The sequence below is a fragment of the Cryptosporidium muris genome, genomic scaffold, assembly GCF_000006515.1.
Source record: "Cryptosporidium muris RN66 scf_1106632373451 genomic scaffold, whole genome shotgun sequence".
NCBI classification, from domain to species: Eukaryota; Apicomplexa; class Conoidasida; order Eucoccidiorida; family Cryptosporidiidae; genus Cryptosporidium; species Cryptosporidium muris.
This window is the reverse complement of record NW_002196575.1, coordinates 38,721-63,752: the sequence shown is the minus strand read 5'-3', so window position 1 is coordinate 63,752 and position 25,032 is coordinate 38,721. Positions and strand designations below refer to the sequence as shown.

General features: G+C 27.8%; 10 protein-coding genes across 10 annotated transcripts, besides 30 other annotated features; 4 read left to right on the top strand and 6 right to left on the bottom strand.

Annotated features, from left to right (window-relative positions):
* Positions 1-305: 305 nt before the first annotated feature.
* On the bottom strand, positions 306-5,471 carry CMU_032790 (patched family protein; the record flags this gene model as incomplete). Its single annotated transcript, XM_002141207.1, has 3 exons — positions 306-607; positions 771-1,008; positions 1,389-5,471. The coding sequence occupies 3 exons, from the start codon at positions 5,469-5,471 to the stop codon at positions 306-308; spliced, it is 4,623 nt and encodes a 1,540-aa protein (XP_002141243.1).
* Positions 630-668: a sequence feature (AT_rich).
* A 7-nt stretch (positions 5,472-5,478) lies between the features above and the next one.
* Positions 5,479-5,508: a sequence feature (AT_rich).
* Positions 5,509-5,637: 129 nt separating this feature from the next.
* CMU_032780 (uncharacterized protein) lies at positions 5,638-6,069 on the bottom strand (the record flags this gene model as incomplete). The annotated part of the gene is made up of 1 exon (XM_002141206.1): positions 5,638-6,069. One exon carries the CDS (start codon positions 6,067-6,069, stop codon positions 5,638-5,640), a length of 432 nt encoding a protein of 143 aa, XP_002141242.1.
* Positions 6,070-6,386: 317 nt separating this feature from the next.
* Positions 6,387-6,410: a sequence feature (AT_rich).
* An 8-nt stretch (positions 6,411-6,418) lies between these two features.
* Positions 6,419-7,735, bottom strand: CMU_032770 (queuine tRNA-ribosyltransferase family protein; the record flags this gene model as incomplete). The annotated part of the gene is made up of 1 exon (XM_002141205.1): positions 6,419-7,735. The coding sequence occupies one exon, from the start codon at positions 7,733-7,735 to the stop codon at positions 6,419-6,421; it is 1,317 nt and encodes a 438-aa protein (XP_002141241.1).
* A 122-nt stretch (positions 7,736-7,857) lies between these two features.
* Positions 7,858-7,878: a sequence feature (AT_rich).
* A 177-nt stretch (positions 7,879-8,055) lies between these two features.
* Positions 8,056-10,563, top strand: CMU_032760 (DNA repair helicase family protein; the record flags this gene model as incomplete). Its single annotated transcript, XM_002141204.1, has 1 exon — positions 8,056-10,563. One exon carries the CDS (start codon positions 8,056-8,058, stop codon positions 10,561-10,563), a length of 2,508 nt encoding a protein of 835 aa, XP_002141240.1.
* Positions 10,564-10,889: 326 nt separating this feature from the next.
* Positions 10,890-10,938: a sequence feature (AT_rich).
* A 164-nt stretch (positions 10,939-11,102) lies between these two features.
* Positions 11,103-11,156: a sequence feature (AT_rich).
* Positions 11,157-11,222: 66 nt separating this feature from the next.
* Positions 11,223-11,254: a sequence feature (AT_rich).
* An 11-nt stretch (positions 11,255-11,265) lies between these two features.
* Positions 11,266-11,294: a sequence feature (AT_rich).
* An 88-nt stretch (positions 11,295-11,382) lies between these two features.
* Positions 11,383-12,333, bottom strand: CMU_032750 (serine/threonine protein phosphatase, putative; the record flags this gene model as incomplete). The annotated part of the gene is made up of 1 exon (XM_002141203.1): positions 11,383-12,333. The coding sequence occupies one exon, from the start codon at positions 12,331-12,333 to the stop codon at positions 11,383-11,385; it is 951 nt and encodes a 316-aa protein (XP_002141239.1).
* A 271-nt stretch (positions 12,334-12,604) lies between these two features.
* Positions 12,605-12,722: a sequence feature (AT_rich).
* A 25-nt stretch (positions 12,723-12,747) lies between these two features.
* Positions 12,748-12,775: a sequence feature (AT_rich).
* Positions 12,776-12,779: 4 nt separating this feature from the next.
* Positions 12,780-13,610, bottom strand: CMU_032740 (uncharacterized protein; the record flags this gene model as incomplete). Its single annotated transcript, XM_002141202.1, has 1 exon — positions 12,780-13,610. One exon carries the CDS (start codon positions 13,608-13,610, stop codon positions 12,780-12,782), a length of 831 nt encoding a protein of 276 aa, XP_002141238.1.
* Positions 13,428-13,462: a sequence feature (AT_rich).
* Positions 13,611-14,229: 619 nt separating the features above from the next.
* Positions 14,230-14,250: a sequence feature (AT_rich).
* A 13-nt stretch (positions 14,251-14,263) lies between these two features.
* On the bottom strand, positions 14,264-14,593 carry CMU_032730 (uncharacterized protein; the record flags this gene model as incomplete). Its single annotated transcript, XM_002141201.1, has 1 exon — positions 14,264-14,593. The coding sequence occupies one exon, from the start codon at positions 14,591-14,593 to the stop codon at positions 14,264-14,266; it is 330 nt and encodes a 109-aa protein (XP_002141237.1).
* Positions 14,267-14,378: a microsatellite.
* Positions 14,400-14,458: a microsatellite.
* A 37-nt stretch (positions 14,594-14,630) lies between the features above and the next one.
* Positions 14,631-14,676: a sequence feature (AT_rich).
* A 227-nt stretch (positions 14,677-14,903) lies between these two features.
* Positions 14,904-14,993: a sequence feature (AT_rich).
* Positions 14,994-15,076: 83 nt separating this feature from the next.
* Positions 15,077-15,112: a sequence feature (AT_rich).
* A 104-nt stretch (positions 15,113-15,216) lies between these two features.
* Positions 15,217-15,261: a sequence feature (AT_rich).
* A 19-nt stretch (positions 15,262-15,280) lies between these two features.
* CMU_032720 (uncharacterized protein) lies at positions 15,281-16,913 on the top strand (the record flags this gene model as incomplete). Its single annotated transcript, XM_002141200.1, has 2 exons — positions 15,281-15,298; positions 15,390-16,913. 2 exons carry the CDS (start codon positions 15,281-15,283, stop codon positions 16,911-16,913), a joined length of 1,542 nt encoding a protein of 513 aa, XP_002141236.1.
* Positions 15,581-15,685: a microsatellite.
* A 155-nt stretch (positions 16,914-17,068) lies between the features above and the next one.
* Positions 17,069-17,115: a sequence feature (AT_rich).
* Positions 17,116-17,129: 14 nt separating this feature from the next.
* On the top strand, positions 17,130-22,707 carry CMU_032710 (uncharacterized protein; the record flags this gene model as incomplete). Its single annotated transcript, XM_002141199.1, has 2 exons — positions 17,130-17,137; positions 17,283-22,707. The coding sequence occupies 2 exons, from the start codon at positions 17,130-17,132 to the stop codon at positions 22,705-22,707; spliced, it is 5,433 nt and encodes a 1,810-aa protein (XP_002141235.1).
* Positions 17,248-17,297: a sequence feature (AT_rich).
* Positions 17,676-17,696: a sequence feature (AT_rich).
* Positions 19,523-19,554: a sequence feature (AT_rich).
* Positions 19,739-19,759: a sequence feature (AT_rich).
* Positions 20,701-20,721: a sequence feature (AT_rich).
* Positions 20,916-20,950: a sequence feature (AT_rich).
* Positions 21,079-21,121: a sequence feature (AT_rich).
* Positions 22,691-22,740: a sequence feature (AT_rich).
* Positions 22,741-23,178: 438 nt separating this feature from the next.
* On the top strand, positions 23,179-24,732 carry CMU_032700 (RNA recognition motif. family protein; the record flags this gene model as incomplete). The annotated part of the gene is made up of 1 exon (XM_002141198.1): positions 23,179-24,732. The coding sequence occupies one exon, from the start codon at positions 23,179-23,181 to the stop codon at positions 24,730-24,732; it is 1,554 nt and encodes a 517-aa protein (XP_002141234.1).
* Positions 24,376-24,441: a microsatellite.
* Positions 24,608-24,639: a microsatellite.
* Positions 24,733-25,032: the final 300 nt, after the last annotated feature.

Genomic DNA, 25,032 nt, shown 5'->3' with positions numbered 1-25,032 from the left:
ATTAAGTCAAAAATTTCAAATATTTGTGCAGAATTGGATATAAACTCCAGCCTTAGAAGTAAGCAATTTCTATACAGTAGCAAATATACTATAATATTTTCTTTCTTATACCAATCAAAAGTAGACCTCTAGGTTAATTGAAGAGCCCCCTCCCGCCTAATAAAATTTTATTTTGTAGTACAACCCTGGAATTAAAAGTATCTCGTATATTCACAAAGTCTATAATTGTCCATAGTAACAAATTAGCAATATACTAAAACTTTTTGGAAATTTATTATAGGAGACTTTACTTGCTATCTAATAGATTATATTTCTGATCTCTGAATACCTGTTTCTGTAGAATGGATTACAATAGGTTTTGTAGATGTGGTTATAGCTGGATTTTCTTTGTCTTCATCTTGAACTTTAACATATTTAACTACCTCCATTGGCCCAAAGATAGTCAAGATGGCAGGTAGAATTATTGCACCATAACATATCCCAATACACACTACTAGTGTCATCATTTTATAGAATGTTTGTAATATATAAGAATCGGAAAATGCCAATACAGTCACTGCAAATTGAGTTGACATTGCACCATGAAAAATTGGAATGCCCATTAAACCTATAATAAGAGGTGTTTAGTGAATTATATTTAATAATTTAAAATGAAAATATTTTATATTGTGTAACTCAATTATTTTGAGTTTTTTGATAAGTAAATCAGAGATATAGGATCATATTATTAAGAACTTGATACATATTTTGATATAATCTTAATAACTTACCTAGCGTTTCAATAACTCTTATGCTTCTATTTTTACCGGTACAATGAGCAAAAGTATGGCATATATGAGTTGAATAGTCTACAGATATACCAATTGACATGATTAAATTAACCATAGTAAGCATATTTAAATTCAAACCCCATTGAGCCATCATTCCAATAATACAAGTATCTACCATGCACAAGATAATTATGACTATAATGACAGAAGATACGCTTGGCATTAGAATTAATGATGCCTAATAATAATAATAAAAGGAATAAGAATATGAATAAGATAATTGTATGGGCAATGAGGAGCTAGTTATAGCGAAATGTTGAAATATGAAAAGGTATATGCTGCAGCTAGGATTGCTTCAAAAGTTCGGATTGAAGAAATCCTCAAATAACTAAACTGGATAAAGATTGGTAATCAGCATAGACTTCAATAGTGTAGAGATAAATATTGATAATTCTGAAATTTTGTTCAGTGTCTAGTGTTTCTCTTTAGAGATCCATTTTTAAAAGACAAACTAATACTTGCTGAGACAATACCTGAAGATATATTGTAGAGCTTAAATACTCTTATAGATATGCATTTTATCTAGCTCCATATACCCATCTGTTGAATTTAACTTACTAATAGAACAGCAATTAAAGCGCACCCCATGTTGTACAAAGTTTGAGGTAAAATTGAAACATCACTTTCATAAAATATGAAAAGAGGACTATAAGCAATTGGGTGCTTAATATTAGGAGTATTTTCCATTATATGCCTTATATCTGTCATATATTTTCCTCTGACTGAGGTGTCAGGTAGATATTTTGGGACTAGGATAGATCTCCAAGCTTCTAACTCTCCACTTTTTGAGTTGAACACAAAATCATCTTCAAAATGTCTATTATATGGAGATTTAATAAAAGCTTTTAGCATTCTGGAATACTCCTGTGGATTTTGAGGAAGCCCTTTAATTAATAATGAATCATAAAATGCTGACATCCCATCTAACTTTAGTTTTGTAAACCATGCGTTGTGTATTTTTTCTTGTAGGTTTCTATAACTTTCTCTAAATTCTGAACTCCACCATGTATTATCACCTTGGTTATTAATATTCTGAGATGCTGGAAACATTAAATATGTGATATCTCCGTATTTATTGAACAGTGCTTCATGATTTACAAAAAACTTATAGACTTGTGATGAAGGTGGTGCTAATACCTTTAAATCTAGTCCCATCTTTAACTCTATTGCTGAGTATATAGACACTCCAAAGAATACCATAGATAATAAAAGTATACCAATTCTTACAGGTAACATGGTTAGAAACCTTGCATAGTATCGGATAACAAAGCGTCGGCTTTTTCTTCCAATATTTTGCTGAGGTTCCATAGGAAAACTTTCAGTTAATGAGTCTTCTTCAATAATAGTAGATAAGTTGTCTCTTGTTTCTTGTGAAAATGTTGAATAAGCTGTTAATTTTGATTTTGTATTCACCTCATCAGAAAATTGGTTATTCTGTAAATTGGAATTTGATTCTATACTTAATGTTGAGCTAGATTCTGAGCTCAAAGTAAGGTTAGAGCTACTATTTAAGCACAAATTGAAAGCTGATTGAGATTTAGGAAATAATTGTCTCATATCTTCAGTAGTAGAATTTTGCTTTTTACTAAGTATAACAGAATCACTAGTGAAACTATTGGATTTAGGTATATAATCATATTTGGTAGACTCTCCACTTAAATCTTGCTTAGCAGATACTGAGGAGTTTATATATGAATCTCCTGTGGAAAACTTAATATTGGATTCTTCTTTTTGTATTTGATTTCCAATTAAGTTAGAGGAAGGATTTCGAACTCTTCTTGTCTGCTTTGAAAGATGTCTTGTATCTAAGAATTGTTGTTCCTTAATAGGAATAGAGAGTAAGGCTAAAGATGAACTTGATAATAAACTATTCTGAAAATTTAATTTACTTCCAGTACCAACTTCAGAATCGCCTTCTAAAACAGATTTTTTATCACTCTCTGTTAGCTTGCTTCTGTCCAACTCTGTATTATATTCTAGATTTTTATTTGCTCCATTTGGCTTTTCATTTATCTGAATATCTATTTTACTTTTAGATATAGTACTAACCGTATCACTTTGACACATATCATTATTATTCTGCTTAGATTCATTTTTTTCTTTATCCTCACTTGAACTTGCCTCCTTTGTATTGCTTATATAATCTTGTGGTTTTAATATCATTTTAATTTGGTCTATTTTTGATAAGCTATTGGATTTGAAATCTTTATGTAAATATTGATTAGTAAGATATCCAATAAGAAAAACAGTTGAGAAATCTCTAAGCAAAATATTTTTAGATTCATCGATAGAGTCAGAAGCTTTCCGATTTTTTAGGAAAATCTTTCCACAAAACTTAATTCTTCTTTCCTCCTCGAACCTAGCATCGATACACAAAACTCCTAACAAAATAGTAAGGCATGTTACATACCCAAATAAAAGACCAACAAAAGTAAGTATACAAAAATTTCTAATGGCCAAATATCCCGTTGAAGTTCCAATTGCAAAGGATAAAAGATTTGTAAGTGTTGTTAAAGATATAGATAATCCACAGTCTCTAATTGCAGAAACAATTCTGTCTTCTGCACTCTTAAGTGGGTATGTCATATTATAAGAGTTTATCACAACAAATGAATCATCCATTCCAACACCAAGAACTAAGAAAGGAGCTGCAGAAGCAGTTGTTGTATGCTCAAGTCCTGCTAAGTAACACAAACCAGCTCCTCCAACATATGCTAACAAAGCAGCAAATGCACCAAAAACGCCACTAGTAGCTCTGGATGTATATATGTTGCACCCATATCCAACTGACCAGCCGTATACTATAAGAATAGCTATTAGAGATCCAATAATAGCATAGTCTTTAGGTGAATCTATATAAGTTTGTTCAGTCAATTCATCACTAAGTGCTCTTCTTGCATTGTAATATATATTCAAGGGATTATCTGAACTTCCAGTATCTGACTTAAAGGTATCTTGTGAACTTGATTTACTTGTTCTTATACTAGTAATATTGCTATGAATACCCGGTTGATTGTCAGCTTTTGAACTGTATATGTTTTGATTTATTGTTATATTTGTTATATTACTAGAAGTGTTTGGTATTTCTTGAGAAGTTGAAAGCTTAGTATCGTTAATAGAATATGTTTGAGATTTTTCATTTCTATGAGCACTAACTGTAGTATTTAACTTTTTTGTAATTTTGGAATCCTCTAAAGTGTTATGAGTATCATTTTTGATTTCCTTGCTTGAGGTTGTTAAAAACTCATTCTCGGAAATCATACTTAAATCCTGTGGTTCCTCCTGTTTATTGTAGTAGTGGTTCTTAAGTTTGTTCTGTACTTCAGAACAATATTTAATAAATTGTTTCTCCCACAACATAGAATACTTTCTAATAAAATCTTGATCTGACAACTGGTATTCCAATATAGCAGCTTTTGAAGATGTTACATATTCTGTTTTAGGATCATGCTTCATTCCCACTGGAGACAACCACATGTCAGTTCTAAAGGACTGATAAGTATGTGTATTTATGACATATGGAGATGGAATGGGGTTTCCAAAATCATGAATATTTTTGTACATCCACAATATTCCTGAAGGTCTTCTACAGGCTCCTCCTTGAACTCTAGCACACACATGACCAAAATGAAATTTATATTTAGTAACTTTATATCCAGTCTTTTGATCAATCTCCTCTACTGGCTCTGGTGCCATATATTTGTTACTTATGAAATTTGGCGAATCTAAATAGTATTCATCTTTAGAACTAGTATTTTTATCTGTGCTATTTGTATCATTTTTCTGAGAGGCAGGTATCCTATGGGGAAATCTATTTAAAATTCCAAATCCATGAGGTTGAAATGAGGGAGCTAATTGCCGTGGTGAGGTACTTGAGTTGTAAAACTGTATATTAACTGGATCCTGAAAAAAGAGAGTTTCTTGTGTTTTATTCCCAGAAGAGTCAGAAATTATCTTAAACTGTAAATTCCTAAATTTATAAGTATTTTGATGACCCTTAGACTTATTATATAATCCGAAATCCTCATTTATAGGCTGATAAACTGCAGTATTTGATAATTCAATTTCATCTGTAGTTTTCTCAAATTTATTGAAAATACCAGATTGTAACTTTGAAACTTCTTTATTTCCATTTATCTCATCACTATAGTTAAATAAATCCAAATTATCCTGAACTTTTTGATTTCTCAATAAAATTTCGTTACCTATTTGTCTCAAACTTCCATTCTTAGTATTTTCCGATATAATCCTATCACTTGATTCAGTTAAGCTTCTTAAGTTGTTATATTCTTCAATATTAAAAGTTTTATTGTATTCAGATAATAGTGTCACTTTTTTTTTTGATGTAGCATTTCTTAAATCATTATAGGCTTCTAAAAGTCGTTTTGCATCTATTTCATCAACTGTAAAAGTTACGTTCATCAAGCCATCATGAAACATTTTCATTATGTGAAGATTCTCTGGAGACATTACAGACCCTCCATCAGACACCTTAAATAGTACCAGTTCATGACGTGTCCTTGCACCTGGAAATGCACTATTATACTTTAACTCATCAGATTTAGCTTGGCTATTGGGAAGTGCAAATTGTCTCTCTGCATCGTCTACAGGATGCCGATATAAATGTCCTAAAAATAACATCAAAAAGAATTAAAATAATTTTATATGAATTTATATAGGCCAGTATATTCACAGATATAAACTATTTACACCTTAATATAATGAAGTAAATTAAATTTCTTCATAATTGGTTTGTCGTATTTTCAGCAATGTCGAGTACATAAATTAGGAATTTTTTGCTCATATCCTAGTTTATACTGCCTAAAAGTAGGTTTTTTTTGCAAAACTTACCTATACCTAGCAATAGGCAGATTATTGATATCACTAATATTATAACAATTGAATTTCTGAATACAAATCTTGAATATAACATGAAAAAGTTTTCGAAACAGTGCAAAGTTTTTAGTTTCCATTTCCCCCGAAATAATAAGTTTATAAATATCTTAAACATATACCATGGAAAAGATATAATGTGTAGAATATTGTTTATTATACTTTTTTGTTTGCTAGTATTATTCTGGTTTATAATTTCGTCAGATACCTGACGATTTTCTTCTTCCTGTACCTCGTGACTATTTGATAGTTTCTCAGGTGAATCTTTTTGATCTGACGGAGTTAAATCTTCATTTTTGATATCATCAAATTCTTTAGCATGATCAGACTCATAAATCCGACTCATTACTTAATAAAGTATGTCTCTTGCAACACAAGACCTCGTGTTCTTTTGCTAGCCGCACGAGTTCCCCTTATTCAATTTATTCTGAATATAAAGTTTTATTTCCCTAGACTTACGTTACAATTTTAAACTTTTAAATTAAAAATTGCATAAAATACGAAAATTCTTACTTTTTTATGCATGCAGATAATTACCGGTATATTGATACCGGAACCCTTTGACCATTATAGCACATGTGGGGTTTTTGCGCATAATAAGCAAAAGTAGACAAGTAAAAAATTTGTAACTTTTATTCACTAAATTATGTATTAAAGCTAAACTTATTTAAAAAAATTTATATATATGCATAGTTTTAAGTTTTAAACTGCTCAATATGAATTTGAGCTTTTTCCATGGCATCTATAATCCAAGATGGGATTTTTGGTTGCTCATAGTTTATGGGTAAATGATCTAAATTTGTAGCACTATAATACTCTAACAAGAACTGTTGACAATATTCTGGAAAAGTCTGATCTTTTATAGATTCCCTCATTTCAGAGCAAAATTTCATCATAAATGTAATGTTGTGAATAGTTATAAGCTGACTTGATAATGACTCTTTTGAAACTATACTATGTAAAGCAGCTCTAGTATAATGCTTGCAGCAATAGCATTCGCAACATTTATCAATTGGTTCTAAATCTTTGCTGTATTTAGAAAGTTTTAGTTTAATAAGACCTCTTTTTACCATGGCTGTTCCGAACCTTGCTGTTCTACATGGATAAACACAATCAAACATATCAGCACCCAAAGCAACACATATTAGGATATCAACTGTATATCCAACACCCATAACATATCTGGGCTTTGAGTATGGCAATCCATACACAGGATGAGTGCATAGTTCTATAATAGGCCAAAAGTCATCTTTGGTTTCACCTCCAGAAAGGCCACCAATTGCATATCCAGGAAGGTCTCTAGCAATAAGATCTTTTAAAGATTGTTCACGTAGCTCTTTATATACCCCACCTTGAACTATACCAAATAAATTCTGCTCATATGGTCTTTTGTGAGCTTTTATACAACGATCAAGCCATCTGGTTGTTCTACCAACTGCCTCTTTGATACGTTCATAATTAGTGCATTGGGCACTAACAACATCATCAAGCTGCATAATAATATCCGCTCCGATAGAATTCTGATATTCTATAGATTTTTCTGGTGTGAATATCATTGTAGCATTTGTGTATGGATGCTTAAAGGTAACACCTTCTTCAGTAATATTAGCGAACTTGAGTAATGAAACCATCTGAAAACCTCCACTATCAGTTAATAAGTTTCTATTCCAATTCATAAATTTGTGTAGACCACCAAAATCCTTAATAACCTTTACTCCAGGTCTACTACTCAAGTGATATGCATTTCCCAGTATTATTGGAACATTTAGTTCTTCAACTTGAGCGGTTGATAAACCTTTAATAGCTCCATGTGTTGCAACTGGCATAAAAATAGGTGTGTAAATTTTACCATGAGGTAACTTCAAAATACAGCTTCGAGCTCTATTACATGAATATTGGATATCAAATGTAAGACTTTTACCTCGTATAAATTGAGGGCAAGGCAAGATACTTTGGTCAATAGAATTAATATGCTCACTTCCAGATGAAAACTTATTTGTCTGTTGGCTCATTAATATCAGTACTAAAGATTTTAAATTTATTTCGGGAAAGTATTGGTTGTATTAAACTATTATAATACTTTAAGTACTATTGTTCAATTTAATTAAAAGTGTCAAAATTTAACTTGTAGCGCTAAATATATATTATTAAAAATCTCCTATTTATATACAAGCACTATCCCATAATTTTCATTTAGAACTTGAATTTGATATATAGAAGTAATAAGTAAAGTTTTATATCTCTCAGAGTATTATAAAATAACTCTAATAATTAGAATAGGTGTTAAGACAAATAAATATTTATTCAGAACTTGTCTAACCAATTAGCTAAAATGGTACGGTTCTTTATAGAAGAAGTTGAGGTTTTTTTCCCTTATGATTATGTATATCCTGAACAGTTGGAATATATGAAGTACTTAAAGCAAATTTTGGATGCCCATAGTCATGGAGTTTTGGAAATGCCAACTGGGACAGGAAAAACAGTTACTCTATTTTCCTTTATAACATCATATCAGTTAGCTCATCCAAATTTGGGAAGACTAATTTATTGCACTCGTACTGTAGCAGAAATGGAGAAGGCACTTTTAGAGCTAAAAACTGTAATAAATTATAGGATAAAGGAGTTACAAAAAGATAAGTTGGCACTTCAAGAAACTAATAATATAAATATTTCTACTAGCGAGAATCAAATACTAAACGGTTCTATTTTAGCTATAGGTATGAGTGCTAGAAGGAATTTATGCATAAATTCTTCTGTTATTAGCAATAGCGATAGAGATAAAATAGATGCAATGTGTCGATCAATGACTGCTCCTTGGGTTCGTGCAAAAAAATCTTCTACAAGGCTTGATAATGATAAATCTGGAACCCAAGTTATAGATCAAAGTAGTCTCCAAGATATAGAAGATATTATTCAAGGTAACTGTACCGATTTATGTCCATATTATGAAATATTCGATAAAATATGGAGCAGTGATACTATTCCTATTGGAGTATATACAATAGATGAATTGAGAAGGTTTGGAAAAGAGTGGGAGCATCCAACTCTGAAAAAGAATACACCATTTTGCCCATATTATTCTACTAAACGTCTGATTCAAGTAGCAAAAGTAGTTGTATTAAATTATCAATATACTTTAGACCCGAAAGTAGCTCAGGCTTCCTTATTAGGTGGGACTGTCTCTCAAGGATTCAGTCATGGATCTAATATAAATGGTAAACAAGCAGGAAGCTCATATGCAGCAGCTCTAGATCCAGAATTATTGGGAAGCAAAGAACCGAGTATAGTTGTATTTGATGAAGCTCACAATATAGATAATATTTGTACAGAAGCTTTATCTGTCAATATAAATAGGCAGGTACTAGATGGGGCTTCTAGAAATTTGAAGAGTCTTAAAAATGAAATAAATAAATTGACTGAGATAGATGAGAAGAGGTTACAAGAAGAATATAATAGACTTGTCAGAGGACTTAAATCTACTGGTCAAATTGAAGATGATTTGGTTTTAGAGGAGTTACAAAGATTTCCAGTGTTACCTGCAGAAGTTGAGAAGCTTAAAAAAGAATTGATACCTGGCTCTATTAGAAAAGCAGAACACTTTCTTCTTATCATGAAAAAAATAACTTTATATCTTCAGAATTATATCCGTGTTTTTACTCCAAAAATTGAGGGTCCACTAACATTTCTTAATCACTTGGAGTCTTCTTGTATGATAGATGTAAATATAATTCGATTTTGTGATGAAAGATTAAGGTCTTTAATGAATACTTTACAAATAATTGATATGGATCAATATTCGCCTATTGAATTAGTATGCACATTCTGTACTATTCTTGGAACATATTCTAAAGGATTTGTTATCATTGTTGATCCATATCCTGAAGTTACTGGCTTATATGATCCTATTATACAACTGAGCTGCCTAGATTCTTCTATTGCAATGAAACCTATTTTAGATAGATATCAAAGTATAGTACTTACATCTGGTACACTATCACCTTTAGATCTATATCCAAAATTACTAGGCTTTGATCCAGTTGTAAGCGAAAGTTTGTCTATGACATTAGATAGAACCTGTATCTGCCCAATGATTGTAACAAGAGGTTCAGATCAGGTGCCATTATCTTCACGTTATGAATCTCGTGAAGATTCTATAATACAACAAAATTATGGAAAATTAGTTTTAGAGATATCTAAAAAAGTACCAGATGGGATTGTATGCTTTTTTCCTTCATATTTGTATATGGAACAAGTTCTAGGACAGTGGTATGAATCTGGAATACTTGCTCAAATAATGGAACATAAATTAGTATTTGTAGAAACAAAAGATATTGTGTCAACAACTTTAGCCTTACATCACTTTAGAAAGGCATGTGATATTGGGAGAGGTGGTATATTTTTCTCTATTGCTAGGGGTAAGGTTGCAGAAGGTATAGATTTTGATAGACACTATGGAAGATGTGTCATATTAGTAGGTATCCCTTATCAATATACTCTTTCACGTATATTGCAATCAAGATTAAGTTTTCTGAAAGAAAACTACAATATAGAAGAAAATGAATTTCTAACATTTGATGCTATGAGACAAGCTTCACAATGTGTAGGACGAATTATAAGATCCAAAGCAGATTATGGTCTTATGATTTTAGCAGATCAAAGGTATAGCAAAAAAGATAAGAGAGAAAAATTACCTCCTTGGATCCTAAAATATTTGAAACAAGAGTACTGTTCATTATCAACTGATATGGCAGTCAATATTGCTTTAAGTTTCCTTAAACAAATGTCTCAACCATATAAAAAACAGCTTTCAATGGCTGAAATTAACCAAAGAAAAATATAAGTAAAAATAATTTATAACTTTAAGGAATTAAAAATGATATAAAACATAGGCAAACAAACTTTGTCAATTAATTTTGCTTCATTATAACCACCTCTTCATTGCTTATCTGATTAGTTTCTGTAAACCTGTAAACTATACAGAAATCTTCTAAGTTTTTATTTAAAACTATTTAGAATTGTTAACACCTTCAAAGTATTGGATCTAAATTTAAGAACTTCCATTTGAATATCAATTAAAATTTCTGAAGTTAAAAAAATATTTCATGACTCTTTGAATAATTTAATCCAGAAATACTTATTACGAATCACTTTATCTTTTATCTCTACTTTTTTTTTATATAAAGATCTTATTTTATATAATATCTTTATAAAATAAGATGAATTTTGTTGCTGACTAGATACTGATATTAAATCCTAATATTACCAACTTTTATAGTTCCATATAATTTGCTCCAAGTAATTTACTTTAACTTTTACAATACAAATAGTCTGGATACTTCGTAAAATTCCATTAAAAACTTTAAAATATGCACTTTAAAGTTTTTAATAACTTTCTAATTTAATAATTTAAATAATATCAATAAACTAAATAATCATCCACCTCACCAATCTAAAATAATAAATATCTAAATCTTATTATTATCCCCAAGTAATCAAACCATTATTAAATATTTAATTATTTCATTTATTAACCTTGTACAACTTTTTTATATATATAGAATAAAAAAAAATCAATTCCTAATTATTCTAATAGCTAGTTTAAAATAAGCTTACTATATACCTTCTAAAAAGATATCTTATACCTAATGTCATGTATCAATCAAATAAAATAATCTGGAATTGATAATTGATTTTCATGTCCAGGTACAAGCTTTTCAGGAGCGTGATCAAATTGCAAAAACCTAAAGTTTCCAATTTCATCAATCTTTAAAATAGCAGCTTGATTACCACAGCGATAGCAGTAGTTTGGAGCTGAAAATACAGTAACAACATTTTTGTTGTGCGACCATTGATAACCATCAAGAATTAATTGATGTGCTCTACAAATCAATTGTAAGCTATTAGTATGGTTAAACATTTCACTAACATCTTCTCCAAATGTATATCCAGCACCTCTATGAGATATACCCCAACCAAATCTATCATCAGGATCTGACCATAATAAATCACACATTGGACCTTCATGAGGAACTTCTTGAAATCTATCCAAATTCTTAATAGAATCTAGTGTTGGTAAACTTGGAGATAAACCTGCATGAGGGCAAAATATTTTATTGTCTATTAATGCAGATAAAGGAAGAAAATCAAATAAGTCAGTAAAGTACCTCCAAACATTTGGATTACCATATTTCCTTAAACACTCATCATAAAAACCATAAACTTGAGTAATTTGACGACTTTCATGATTACCACGAATCAAAAATACTCGATTTTTATATCTGACCTTTAATGCTACTATTAATGTTACAGATTCCACTGAGTAATATCCACGATCTACATAGTCACCAAGAAATAAAAAATTCACTTCAGGAGGTATACCACCTATTCGAAATAACTCCTTTAAATCAAAAAATTGTCCATGAATATCTCCTACAATTGTAACCGGTAAATTTATATTCTGTATATTATGTTCCTCTTCTAGAATACTCCTAGCCATATTACATAATTGTTTAACATCACTTTCTGGTAGAAATCTACATTCTAATAATGTAGAAATTTCTCTATCTAGTTTCACAATGTCCATATAATGGTCTAACATACTTTTCGTCATTCTATTATAGATATTCAATTACTTAGCAAGTAATCTTGGATTTCCTAAGTTCAACAAATTTCTGATCTTGTTTTATTTCCAAAAATGAACTTTCATGCAAATATATTTTACTTCTATCCAAATTAAATGGAAAGTTTCAGTCTCTATTTTATTAAATAACATTCAACTACTTTATATTAAACTATCCAAAATTTAGTATTATACAATATTTCGGAATACTTAGCGCTTGCTAAGATTTTTTCTTCTTTTTTTACTAGAGTCTTTAACCAAGTATTAATTTAAGTAATATATATATATATTAAATAATATATATAATGATTAATTTTGGAATATCCAATTAAGGTAAACTTATATATTCATTTTATATAATAATATTTATAATAAAATAACTCTAATCAATGTTGGGACATGGTCTTATTAATATATATAATATTATATTATACTCCTTATTTATCATCTAATTTTAATGAATTATTTTGAATACTTGCAATTCTACTAGAAATACATGGTCTCCAAAAACTAATAGGATGTATATTTGGATTTTTAATGAAACTATCTGAATTTCTCAGAGGTTTGGAAGATGTTACTAAATATTCCTTTAATCCTGGTTCTAAGAAACTTCTAAGTGAATTACTAACTGGAAATATATTCATATCATTATTAAGATGTAATTTTGCTCCAAGATAATTCCTCATATATATATTGGATTCATTTAATGTATGATAATGTATGACTTGTTCATTATTAATACACTCATTCTTTGTTAATTTGTCTAACTTTCCAAAATCAAAATCATTCCAATCTTCAAAGAATGGATATATAAAATATGCAAATTCCTTAATAGTAATCATTACATCACTAGTATTGTCAGTTTGACTCGTTTTCAACTCCCCATATAGATTTAAATTATTAAGATTATTACTTTTATATGTCTCTATAAGACTTTTTACTCGTTTTATTGCATTTTTAAATATAGCAATATTATTAATACTTCTTGAATCTACTTTTAGAATATATCTAAATGGATCCTTTATAATATCTTCTATCAAATCTTCAACTATTTTTAATGGTATATATCCTTTACTATAATGATCTAATATAGAAAAATATCTATATATTTTATTTAATACTTTTGTTTCGCTTATATTAAAATAATCATAATAAGTTTCTTCTTCAGTTCTTTTCCTATCTGACTTTAGTAGATATTTCCAAGCTATGGATTTTCCTTCATCAGCAATATCTTCAAATCTCGCTATATACCAATAATAATTATCCATTACTTTTATTATTCCTAATTTTTATAATTTTATTCTTGGAATCTTGTGAAATGCATGCAACGGTACTTATATTTGCATTCTAATAAAAAGATTTACATTTACCGCCAAACAGGGGGTACTAATACCGTTTTATGAAGAAATGTAAAAATAAATATTTGGAATATTATGAAAATAAATATCAATATATACATTCCATTATAATGAAGTAATATAGGAGATAAAAAGGATAATAAGATAATACACCACCATTTCTACATAACTCCCTTCTATCTTTTTTAATAACATTTCAAAAATTGACTAATGAAATAGATAAGAGGGAATTCTAATCTTATTTAATAGATATCATTAAACTAGAAAATACTTAAAGATGAATATTTAGATAAGAAAAATAAAGTGACGTCACTATTATTTAACAAATATACTCTAAATTGTAATGAATGCCTATAAAAAAAAATATTAGTTTACCACTTTTATAGGTAATATTCATATTACCAATCTAATATTAAATTCAAATTTAAGCCAATATTACTTTTGCATATTAATTAGTACGTAAATCTTTTGTGCAGTTTTATTAAAACTATGATCAATGAAGGTTCAATAATATAATTCTTTGACTTTGATTATTTTTATTTATTATTAACTAAGTAAGAACCTCATTCATCTTCTTCTTCCTCTTCTTCTTCCTCTTCTTCTTCCTCCTCTTCTTCTTCTTCCTCTTCTTCTTCCTCTTCTTCTTCCTCTTCTTCCTCTTCTTCCTCATTATCTTCTACCTCATCAAATTCTTGTTCTTCATCATCATCATCATCCCCTTCATCATCACCACCTTCATCATCTTCATCTTCATAATCCTCTTCTTCTTCAGGTAGACCATCAAAGTTATCATCATCTTGGTGTGAATGTTTCTTATTTGTTATCTCTACTTCACTATTCTCAGAATCTGCATTTTCATTTTCTATATCTCGTTTTCTTTTATCTCCTGCCATTTTCTAATTTGTTCTTATGTAATCTTATAAACAAAGGTAATATTAAAAAAATTTAATTATAATAGCTTAAATTTAAAAATTTACTGGCATTTATTTTACCACTATGTATTATTAAACAAATACTTGATAGACCAATATTCTAAGCTATATAAATATTAAGAATTCCTGTATACTATTACTATAGGTCTCACTACAGGTCAGTATAGTAATAGTATTAATATATACCGCCATAATAATATACCTCTATAAAGCGGGAATAATCCCAATATTAACTAAATCTTTAAAAGTTAGTAATTTAGGATATATTGAGTTATATTTTATTTAATATTAAATATATTGAGATAAATTATATAAGATTGATTATATGTGATATATAATTTCTTTTTAGATAAATAATAAAGTAACTAGAAATAGTCGTTTTTTAATTTTTTAAAGAAGTGATGAATTTAAATTTTGATTTTCTTCTTTATAAGTTATAAACTCATAATATTTCTTTAATTAATATTATAAAGTAAATAAGATAATCTTATAAGAAACTAATATACTCAATAGTAGTTATAGCTTTCCTATAAATATTGTCATTTAGAGGCGCTATTCTTAGGCTTATATATGTTATATTCTTGTATTTATAAATAAATTGTACTTTTTTTTTTAAGATTTTAATTTTAGGATTTATAACTTTAAATAATGCATGGACGTAAAAGTGTAAGTTGAAATATTGTATATCATTTTGTGTGAATTATTTTTACTATTATATATGTAATGTATCACTTGTAACAAATTTTGTATTAATTAGACTTTATCATCTGGATTTGGAAATGATAATGTAAATATTGAAACTTCTAAAAATATTGATAACGCAGTAAATACTAACTTAAGTAAAGATAGTTTAAAATTAGGGCTTAATGATATAAATAACCAACCTACATATATAAACTCTAATGGATATATACAAACAATTAGCCAGAATCCAATTTATTTTCCAACAATGAATGAAGAAATAGCTCAATATATATATAAGACAGAGAATAAAATAGATAATAATTCAAATATGATAAATAAGAATGAAAACTTGAATAATAAAACAAATAATATTAGTTTTCCACAAACACATGTATTTAATCAATATCCTACTCAAGGTACTAATATAATAAATAATCCTACTACAAGAAGAGACTATACAATAATGGATATGCCAGCTATAAATTTTAATTCACAAATATTAGCCCCTAAAGTATTGTTGCAGAATGGGAGAAATATTACTCCAAGAAGATCCGTAACTGGATCAATAGGTTCTTTAGGAGTAAATATAAATTCAAATATAAATGATGGTATTAATTTATCTGGCACAGAGATGATATCTAATCAATTAAAGAATCAGAATCATAGTTCATATAATAATTCTATTTCTTGTATTAATCCTGTTGAAAATAGTGGAATATTTAACAATACTCCATTTAATAGTATACATACTCATTCTAATCCACCTCAAAATGCTATTTCATCACAATCAGCATTTCCTATTGATATAAGTTTAGATTCTTCGTTAACATCACAAAAATCTATGATATTATCAGATGATAAGTCATATAATCAATTACAAAATACATCAATTGATAGTATACTCCCTAATAAATATATAAACCCCAAGTTTCAAACTATTAATGCTCAATCTTGTATATTTAATAGTAATCAATCAACAAATTACAATATTTCAACTCCTTTTGGGCATAATATGCAACAACATACAACATGGCAACTTCAATATATGAATTCAATTCCTTTGTTAGCTCAGATTCAAATAGAAACTATTCATGATATACCTAATTCAAATCAAACATTAGGCTTGTATAATTCTGCATCACATATGTTTGATTATTCAATTGTAGCAAGTTTTAATGGATATGATGATAAGAATGAGACATTTAAAATTGGTCCTTTTCCAAAAGTTGATTTACAAAATTCTAAATATTTATCTTGCATTATACATGATGAAATAAATATTCCATTTTCATGGGATCAACCTACGCTTAAATTGAAAGTTATTGAAGAGAATGAATTTAAAGCAGATGTTATTGGATATGTGACTATTAATATTGATCCAACAAATATTGGAATATTAAATCAATTGCAATTAATTGATCCACATACTAATCATTACAAGGGTACAATATGTTTTTTTATTAAAATAGTACCTAATAAGTCAAATCCAAACTTTAGATATGATCAATTACATGGTCCAAATTCTATATTGAATAAAAAGAAATACCAAGAAACTTCAGTTCTTAATATATTTAGGGGATTCTGCTGTGCAGAGTAATTATTAAAATTATTCATCTATAACTTGTTTTTTTTTTTTTAACAAGATTAAAGTACTATAGAAGACTTCTTTGTATCACAAATATTACTGTAAATTCAAGAATAAAAATGAATAAAATTTATTTAACTATAAGCACACAATAAGTTAAATTAAGCAATAATATATTTAATATAATTAGGTTATAGATTATATTTATAAAAATGAGATCTATAAATTATGCCTAAGTAAGCATAAATCTGGTTGTATTATCGTCTCAGTTTTAGGTATCCGCCTATGCGTGGTAGTATACCAGAGGTATCAATTATCAGATAAGTAAATTGTAAAATATTAAGACAATTTATATTATTAAAAACTAACTAATATTAATAGTTGTTTATTAAAAATGATAAAGATAAGAGTTTTATGTCTAATCTTTTTGTTTGTGATAATAATTAATATCAAGCTTATAATATTTTGTGGGTGTTCAACGGTAATAAATGACTTTAAAAAACGAGTAATAAGAAGTGAAGATGATTGGGAATTAATTTTAAAGTATTTGGGTATTCCTTGGCAATCTTCAGATGTTGTTGTGCTTAATAATACAGTATCCTGTAGAAATTTGGGTTCAATTAATAAGTGTCATGAAACTACAGATAGTGATTTAGATAGTAAATGGAAGTATAATAATAGCATATTAGAGAAACAAAGTTTAACTACTGAATCTAAGGACAGTGATTTTCTCAATTCTTTAAATGAAAATCCTTCCAATACTGATAATCTTAGTTATAAATTTAATATAAATAACTCGGATGAAACCTCAGTAGATGGAGTTTTTGAATATCGTAGATTGGATATTCCATATTTTTTACATTATAAATCTAAAATGATAGCTTTACAGAATTGTCAGAGTGGTATGACAGTATTAATTAAAAAGACAAGAACTATGATTAAAACGGATATTTCCTTGTATATTCCGATTGGATATAGTCTTGATTCTAATAACTATGAAGGATTAGTATATTTAATGAATATAATAAGTTTAAATTTAAGTGGTAAGAATTCAATTTATAAGGAATCTCATGAATATATTGAAACATCTCAGAGTACAACAGTTCCAAATATTTCTGTATCTGAAACATTTTCCAAGATAACTCTATCTATACCAGATAACATTGTAAAATCTAAGTTAATTAATTTTTTATCTTCGGTAGGATATTATCCATCATATTCTTATGTAGAATCTAATATTAGGAATGATGACAATAATTCAGAAAAATTACTTGACAGTTTACACGGTTTTAATAATGAAGTCCTATTATCGTCATTGTGTAAACTTCATTATATATATAACTCCTGTCTAAGGAATAGTGAATATCGTAAAGAATATATATTAACTATGGATGGAAGATTGGATGGTAAATTAAATGATTATAGATGCAATATATTATCTTTTTCATGGCAAAAAATCATTTTATCTTTGCCAGCTAATGGTTGTAATAACATAAAAGAAGTTTTACAATTTGGTTACTTATCTCCTGATATAATTACTGAATTGAATGAATTATCAAAATTAATTCAAAGTTATTTTAATAAATATTGGAAATCTCATCAAATGGTACTAGTAATAGATACATCTATTGAAACTGATATTATTGAGAGCTGGTTAGCACCTATATTTATTACTTCAAATAGTAGTTGTAGTAAAGGATATCCCAAAAATATGAAAAAGATTTTTGACTCAATTGTAGACTTACCAAATTTTCAAGAGTTATATAAAAACTCTTTAGAAGATTCCAAAGATACAAAAAGAAACTTAGAAATAAATTTTAATAATGAATTAAATGGAGAATTAAGTGAAAAAATAGATAATATATTAGGAATATCTTTTGAAAATTCACTTAATGAGACATATTTATTAAAGTATATAGATAATGAAGAAGTTTTAAGTAATTTTGAAGTGTTACCTAATGAACAAATAAGATTAGATAATAAATCTACTAAAAGTAATGAAATTTTAAATATTAACTGTAAGAAATGTGATTCATTTGTTAATAAATATTTAAAAAGTACAGATGAGTTATATTTAAACAAGGAAAAGTTTCAAGATATAGACCCTAGTGATTTTATAAAGGATAAATTGGAAGTATCTCAAGAATTAAATAGTTCTTTAGAAAATAACTTATATATTAAAGCAGAAAAATTAGATAAAAATATGAATATAGAAGAAAGTATGTTATTAGAAGATATTTCAATTGGTAGATTGGGAAATTCTCTAAGTACAGATTATGAAGATCATATATCAAATGACAATAATGTTTACTTTATAGAATCTAATTATGAAGATCTGAATAAGTCAAGCATATCACATATAGTATTGGAAAATTCAAATTATACTGTTGCAAGTGAGGAAGGTAAAGTATATCAGATAGTCCCATTAATATATTTACAAAATACTCTTGATATTGAATATAAAATATATTTACCTAATATAATGTCAGTATTCTTTATTCAATTCACAAAAGTAATGGATGTATTCACTGAATTATACAAATGTTCATCTTTTTTTAAATATCTTAGAAATTCAAAATACCAAATTCAAGATATTCGAATTATTTGGAGTATAAATTCACTAAATAAAATATTAAAGATAATATTTAAATTTGATCTGGGTAAATTATATGATGAAAATAGAGTATCTTATATTAATTCAATATTAGTATCATTTAGTAAATTCTTGTTAAAAGCCATATTAAATAAGGGCTCAGAAGAAAATAATAGAATTTTAATAATATACGATGAAATTCAACGTTTATACGAAGGAACATGGTTACTATTAGGGTTAAGCGAATTAAATAATTTAATATTATCTTCACCAGTTAATATATGTGGATTATTCTCATCCAATTGGTTCAGTTCTAATATTTATGAAGGTGAAAATGAAATAAGATACTTTAACTTTTTCTTAGTTATACTTTATCCAGATCTTATATTACAATATATGTATCGTGCTTCTAAAAGGTTTCTAAACTCAACCCCTGATAAAATAAATAATTTTCATTGTAAAGATGCAAACAGATCTTTTGATGTAATTTCAGATAGGTGGCCTAAATATAGAGATGATTGTGATTTTACAAGAAAATCAAATCAAAATGAGAATTCATTTACAGAAAATGAATATTTTTATTTAAAGAAGTCAAATAATTGGGATGAAATAGGTGAATTACCTTATTATTTGCTGATATTCATACTTGAAAATATTATTAATCTTAATGCTACAATTATTATTACAGACTCATTTTTTAGATACAAAACAGAAAAAGTTATAGATATTAAGTCACTTCAATATCATGAATATATGAAATTGCAATATTCGGTTCTTCCAAGTAATGACTTTTTTAAAAACCCCATAACAGACATTTCATATAATTGGAAATTACCTTTACCAATAGGGGAATTTGAATTAAAGCTTCATATCCCAAGGATATATAATTCCAGAGATACAGGTTTAATAAAAAAGTGTGAAATAAAATCAAAAGATATACCAAAAATTGTTTTTAAAGATAAAAGAGGAGTTATAATACACTATAAAGGAGAAGAATTTAATTCTCCACTAGTATTTATACAATCTGCATTAAGGACAAAATTAGACATGTGTGAAATAATGGAATTAGAAGAAAACTGTGAAAAAAGTGTTCATCAGACTTATTTTAATAGTATCATTGCAGGCATATTTATCTTTTTATTTAATAAATCTATTTCTCATTTTTGGAATGATGGATTAATGTTTAATTTATCAAGAATGCAGCAGATTATATATAATTTATTAAATGGAATGAGATATAAAGAAAGAGATAATATTTGGAGAGATTCAAAAGGTTTTTCTGTTCCATTTCACTATGGTACTTTATTTATAACTAAATATTCAATAGAATTTATTTTTATAGGGCTAAAAAACTCTTTATTAAAGTATATGGTAGAAATGATAAATTTATTAAGAGATAATTTTAATCCATTATCAAAACCATTATTTTTTGATATTATAAAATTTATTTATAATACAAGAATACAGGTACGAAATAATCGTAATCCTTTAGATATAATTAGATATTATCAAGGTTTACTACAATATGATGTATTTGAAGATAATATTTTTCTTGAAATATTGTCATCAATAAAATATGAGCACTATATAAATTTTCATTTTTATATACTTAATAAGTTATTTAAAACTGATTTTGATGAAGTTTTTGATTCTAATCAAGTAAATATTATAGAGGAAAAAGACCAGGTTAACTCATTTAGACAAGGATCAGAAGAAGTTATTAATGACAAAGTAAACAAAAGATTTATAGATAATTTCACACAGTTATATGAAGATGAATTAAAGGGAAAATCCATACATGACACTATATATGAACTAAATAATACAACTCTGGAGTTTACTATAAATAAATTCTATAATGAAACTTATTATAATAAAATTCACACTTCACAAAATATAGATAATAAACTGAACAAAAACTATAGTAATATATCAAATTATAACATAAATTCAAATTTAAATCATTATTTGAGTTATAGATTTAAAAAACAAGTAGGATTTATTGAAACAATCGTACTAGGAGATATAAATCAAACATATATTCAAGATATTAATTATATTCTACATAATAAAACATTTAGTTATAAAACTCCAAATTCTTATATAAACGATATTTGTATTTTACAAGAACAGTATTATGCAATACCAACTAATATGGAACCTATAATTACAAGACAAGGAAGTTTCAATTATATTGTAGCTACTAGCAGTGTTGCAATTAGATTCCAATTACCCTGCTTAAATACATATGGAAGAGAAATTGATACTTCAATGAATCTACCTACTGACGTAGATATGACCAATGAATATTGGGATACAAATAATGGAATTAATCCACGTTGTACTTATACTGCAGTTGTATCCAGGATATTAGAACGTATATTAAATAAGCACTTTCAATATTTAATAGATAAAGTTCAGGATGGGATGATCCATGGAATTAATATGAATAAAAAGAGCACTGATAGCATTATTCATGAAAAGAAAGGGAGCTATATTAAGGCATATGTTGAAACATCATTTCAAAAACTTAATAGCATTCCACAATTTACTTTCTATCTTCTATCTTCTAATTTTGACAGTTTTACTCTATTAACTATCTTAAAAAAGGCTTTGGAACTAATTAAAACGGAAATTCTTCAAAACCCAAAGAAATTTTACAGTGCATCAAATTTGGAAAAAGAGAAACGTGCATTATTAAGTCTTTATTGTGAATCTAATTATTCTCAATTGACTATGTTTGTATTTTTATCACGAGAGATGTCAAAATGGCGATATGACTTTACATGGAAAGAAAAAGCTTGTAATATTATAAGACAATTAAGAAGACGTCATATTATTCAATTTTACAGTGACTACTTTACTGATAATTCTGAATATAAAAGATCATCAATACTTTTGATACAGGCTCCACCTCTTAAACAGCTATTTGAGAGTTTTAAAAAAAGAAAGATACCTAAAGTAGATTCACCACTTCATAATTTCATATTACGACTACTTACAAAACAAGGTATAAAAAGACCACTATGTCACATAAGAAATGTTGTAGCTAATATTAGATCAATAAATGAGCTCTCTCATCCAAAAGAGCTTATTACAGATAAAGATCTTGCATTCTTTAAATATAATTATCTTAATAAATATGGTCCAAGATGTCCTAAATTTATAGTCAACTCCAAAGTACAATTATATACTGATAATAATAATAATTAATTTTCTAAATTTTTAAAAATAAATTTTTAATTTCTTAGGAACATTAATATTAAATCTCTTTCTTTTTATATAGATGCATGCAACATGTAGCGCTATGTGGATCATTTGGCGGTTAATTAAAATTAAGGTAATTGGAGAAGACGTCAAGATTTAGCTTTGAAGTGTCTTTTGCGGCATAACTAATAATAACGTAATATAATAAATAAGGCTAAGTTAACTAGTGAATAAATTTAAGGCGGGATTGGGGTAGAATACTTTTAAATAGTATGAATATATTGAAAGATTTAACAAATCAGCGCTAAGTCTATATTAGAAGTTGATAAACAGACTATACTTGTATTTTAAGCGTCAGGGCTTGGATGTCTACGAAGTAATCCTCCCGGTAAATTACTTATCTAGCTAATTAGCTGAAAAGGGCAAATTTGAATTGGGATTTTGGAATAAAAAAAAAATGAGATTAATTTGATCTTAATGACTGAAGATAGGATCACTTGGAGCATGAATGTTAATGAATTTAATTGGAAGGGAAATGACTTAGTGTCAGACTTTTCATTACCATATTCTAATCAATTAGATAGAAATATTATTGATAATTCGACAACACAATCAATATACAATCGTAGTAATAGTTTTCCAATGGGATCAGGGACTGTTAATGAGGAGAGCTACTTTGTAGACTTCAGTAAGTTTACAAATTCTATGGGAACGAGTATATCATCCGTATCAGAATCTTCACCACTCAATTATGATGTATTTGCCCCAAGTGAATACGATTATCTTATGAATTTGACAAATAGTGGATTAGATAAACCTATTGGTGATATTTCAAAATTTCAGAGATCTTCCACTTTAGACTTATCATGTTTTAATTTTGAATATGCATATAAACATACTAAAAATACTTCAATGGTAGATAATACAGTCACAAAACAGAGATTAAGTGATTATTCTGGGGATGGTTTTGGATTCGGTATGCAAAACTTTAATAATAGCAAACGTAATAAAACTAACTCTAAATTTGTACAATATCACAATACTCAAAAAGTTGATAATAGTTTCACTCCAGTTAAGCTATTTGTTAATAGAGTTCCTAAATGGATGAGGAATGAGGACTTAATGAAGATATTTAGCAAATATGGAGTTGTTGTTGAATGTAATATAATAAGAGATTCAAATGGACCGAAAGGTTGTGCATTTGTTCGTTTTGCTACAATTGTTGAAGCCCAAAATGCTATTTTATGTATTCATGGTAAGACTGTGTTAAATGAAGAAGCTGGGCCAATTCAAGTAAAGTATGCTGATGGGGAAATTGAACGTTTAGGACTATCACCTGATGTTCAGCCATGTGGTGAATCAGTGAAAGTATTTGTTGGTTGTCTACCTAAAACTTGTACGGAAGCGGAGTTATTGACATTATTTAGGAGATTTGGACATGTTGATGAAGTTCATATTATTAGAGATGATAATAGACAAAGTAAATGCTCTGCATTTGTTACATTTCCAAAACGTTACATGGCTGAAAATGCTATTGTATTTCTAGATAAGAAGTACATATTAGATAATGGCAAGAGACCAATTGAGGTTAGATTGGCAAGGAGTCGTTCTAAGCAAAAACAGTTGAGTAGTAATCATAATAATGTACGTCGTACAAATGAACCAAAATTGACAAATACTAATCCAAATAATAATACTAATAGTTATAATATTCTAAATAATAGTGGAAATTATAGTAATGCAAGTGGTAGAATGCAGAATATGGACAATTACCAATTTACAAGTCAATTGAATTATCAGCATAATATAGATTTTATGCTTGATAATACTATTAATGAAGTTGGTGCTCAGTTGGAAGATAATCCTCAATCAAGTAACTTTATTACATCTGTGAACAATTCACTTTATAATGATGATAATGGTAATAATAGTAATAATCAGGTCAAAACGAAAAATACAAATGATGGTGTTCCACAATTTGTCCCACCAACATTTCTTGATTTTTGGAACAAGCCAATTGTTCAAGTCTAAGGTGTATTTAAATTTAACAGGGTTATGTGATTGGAAATATTAGATGGATATATATATATATTCTTCTTTCGTACTTATTCAAGCTTCTTGAAGAGAAATAAAAGTTGTGGTATATATCTCCATCTTATAAATATATAATTTCCAATGTAAATTGCAAATTTCAATAATCTATTTAATATCAAATTCCTAAATGGGAATTGTCTTTTGGCATCTACACTTTAATTTTAAATAATAAAGTCCGGAGTACTACTTATTTGTCTGTTTTGCCATAGTATGTTGAGGTTTTTGTGGATTATTTAT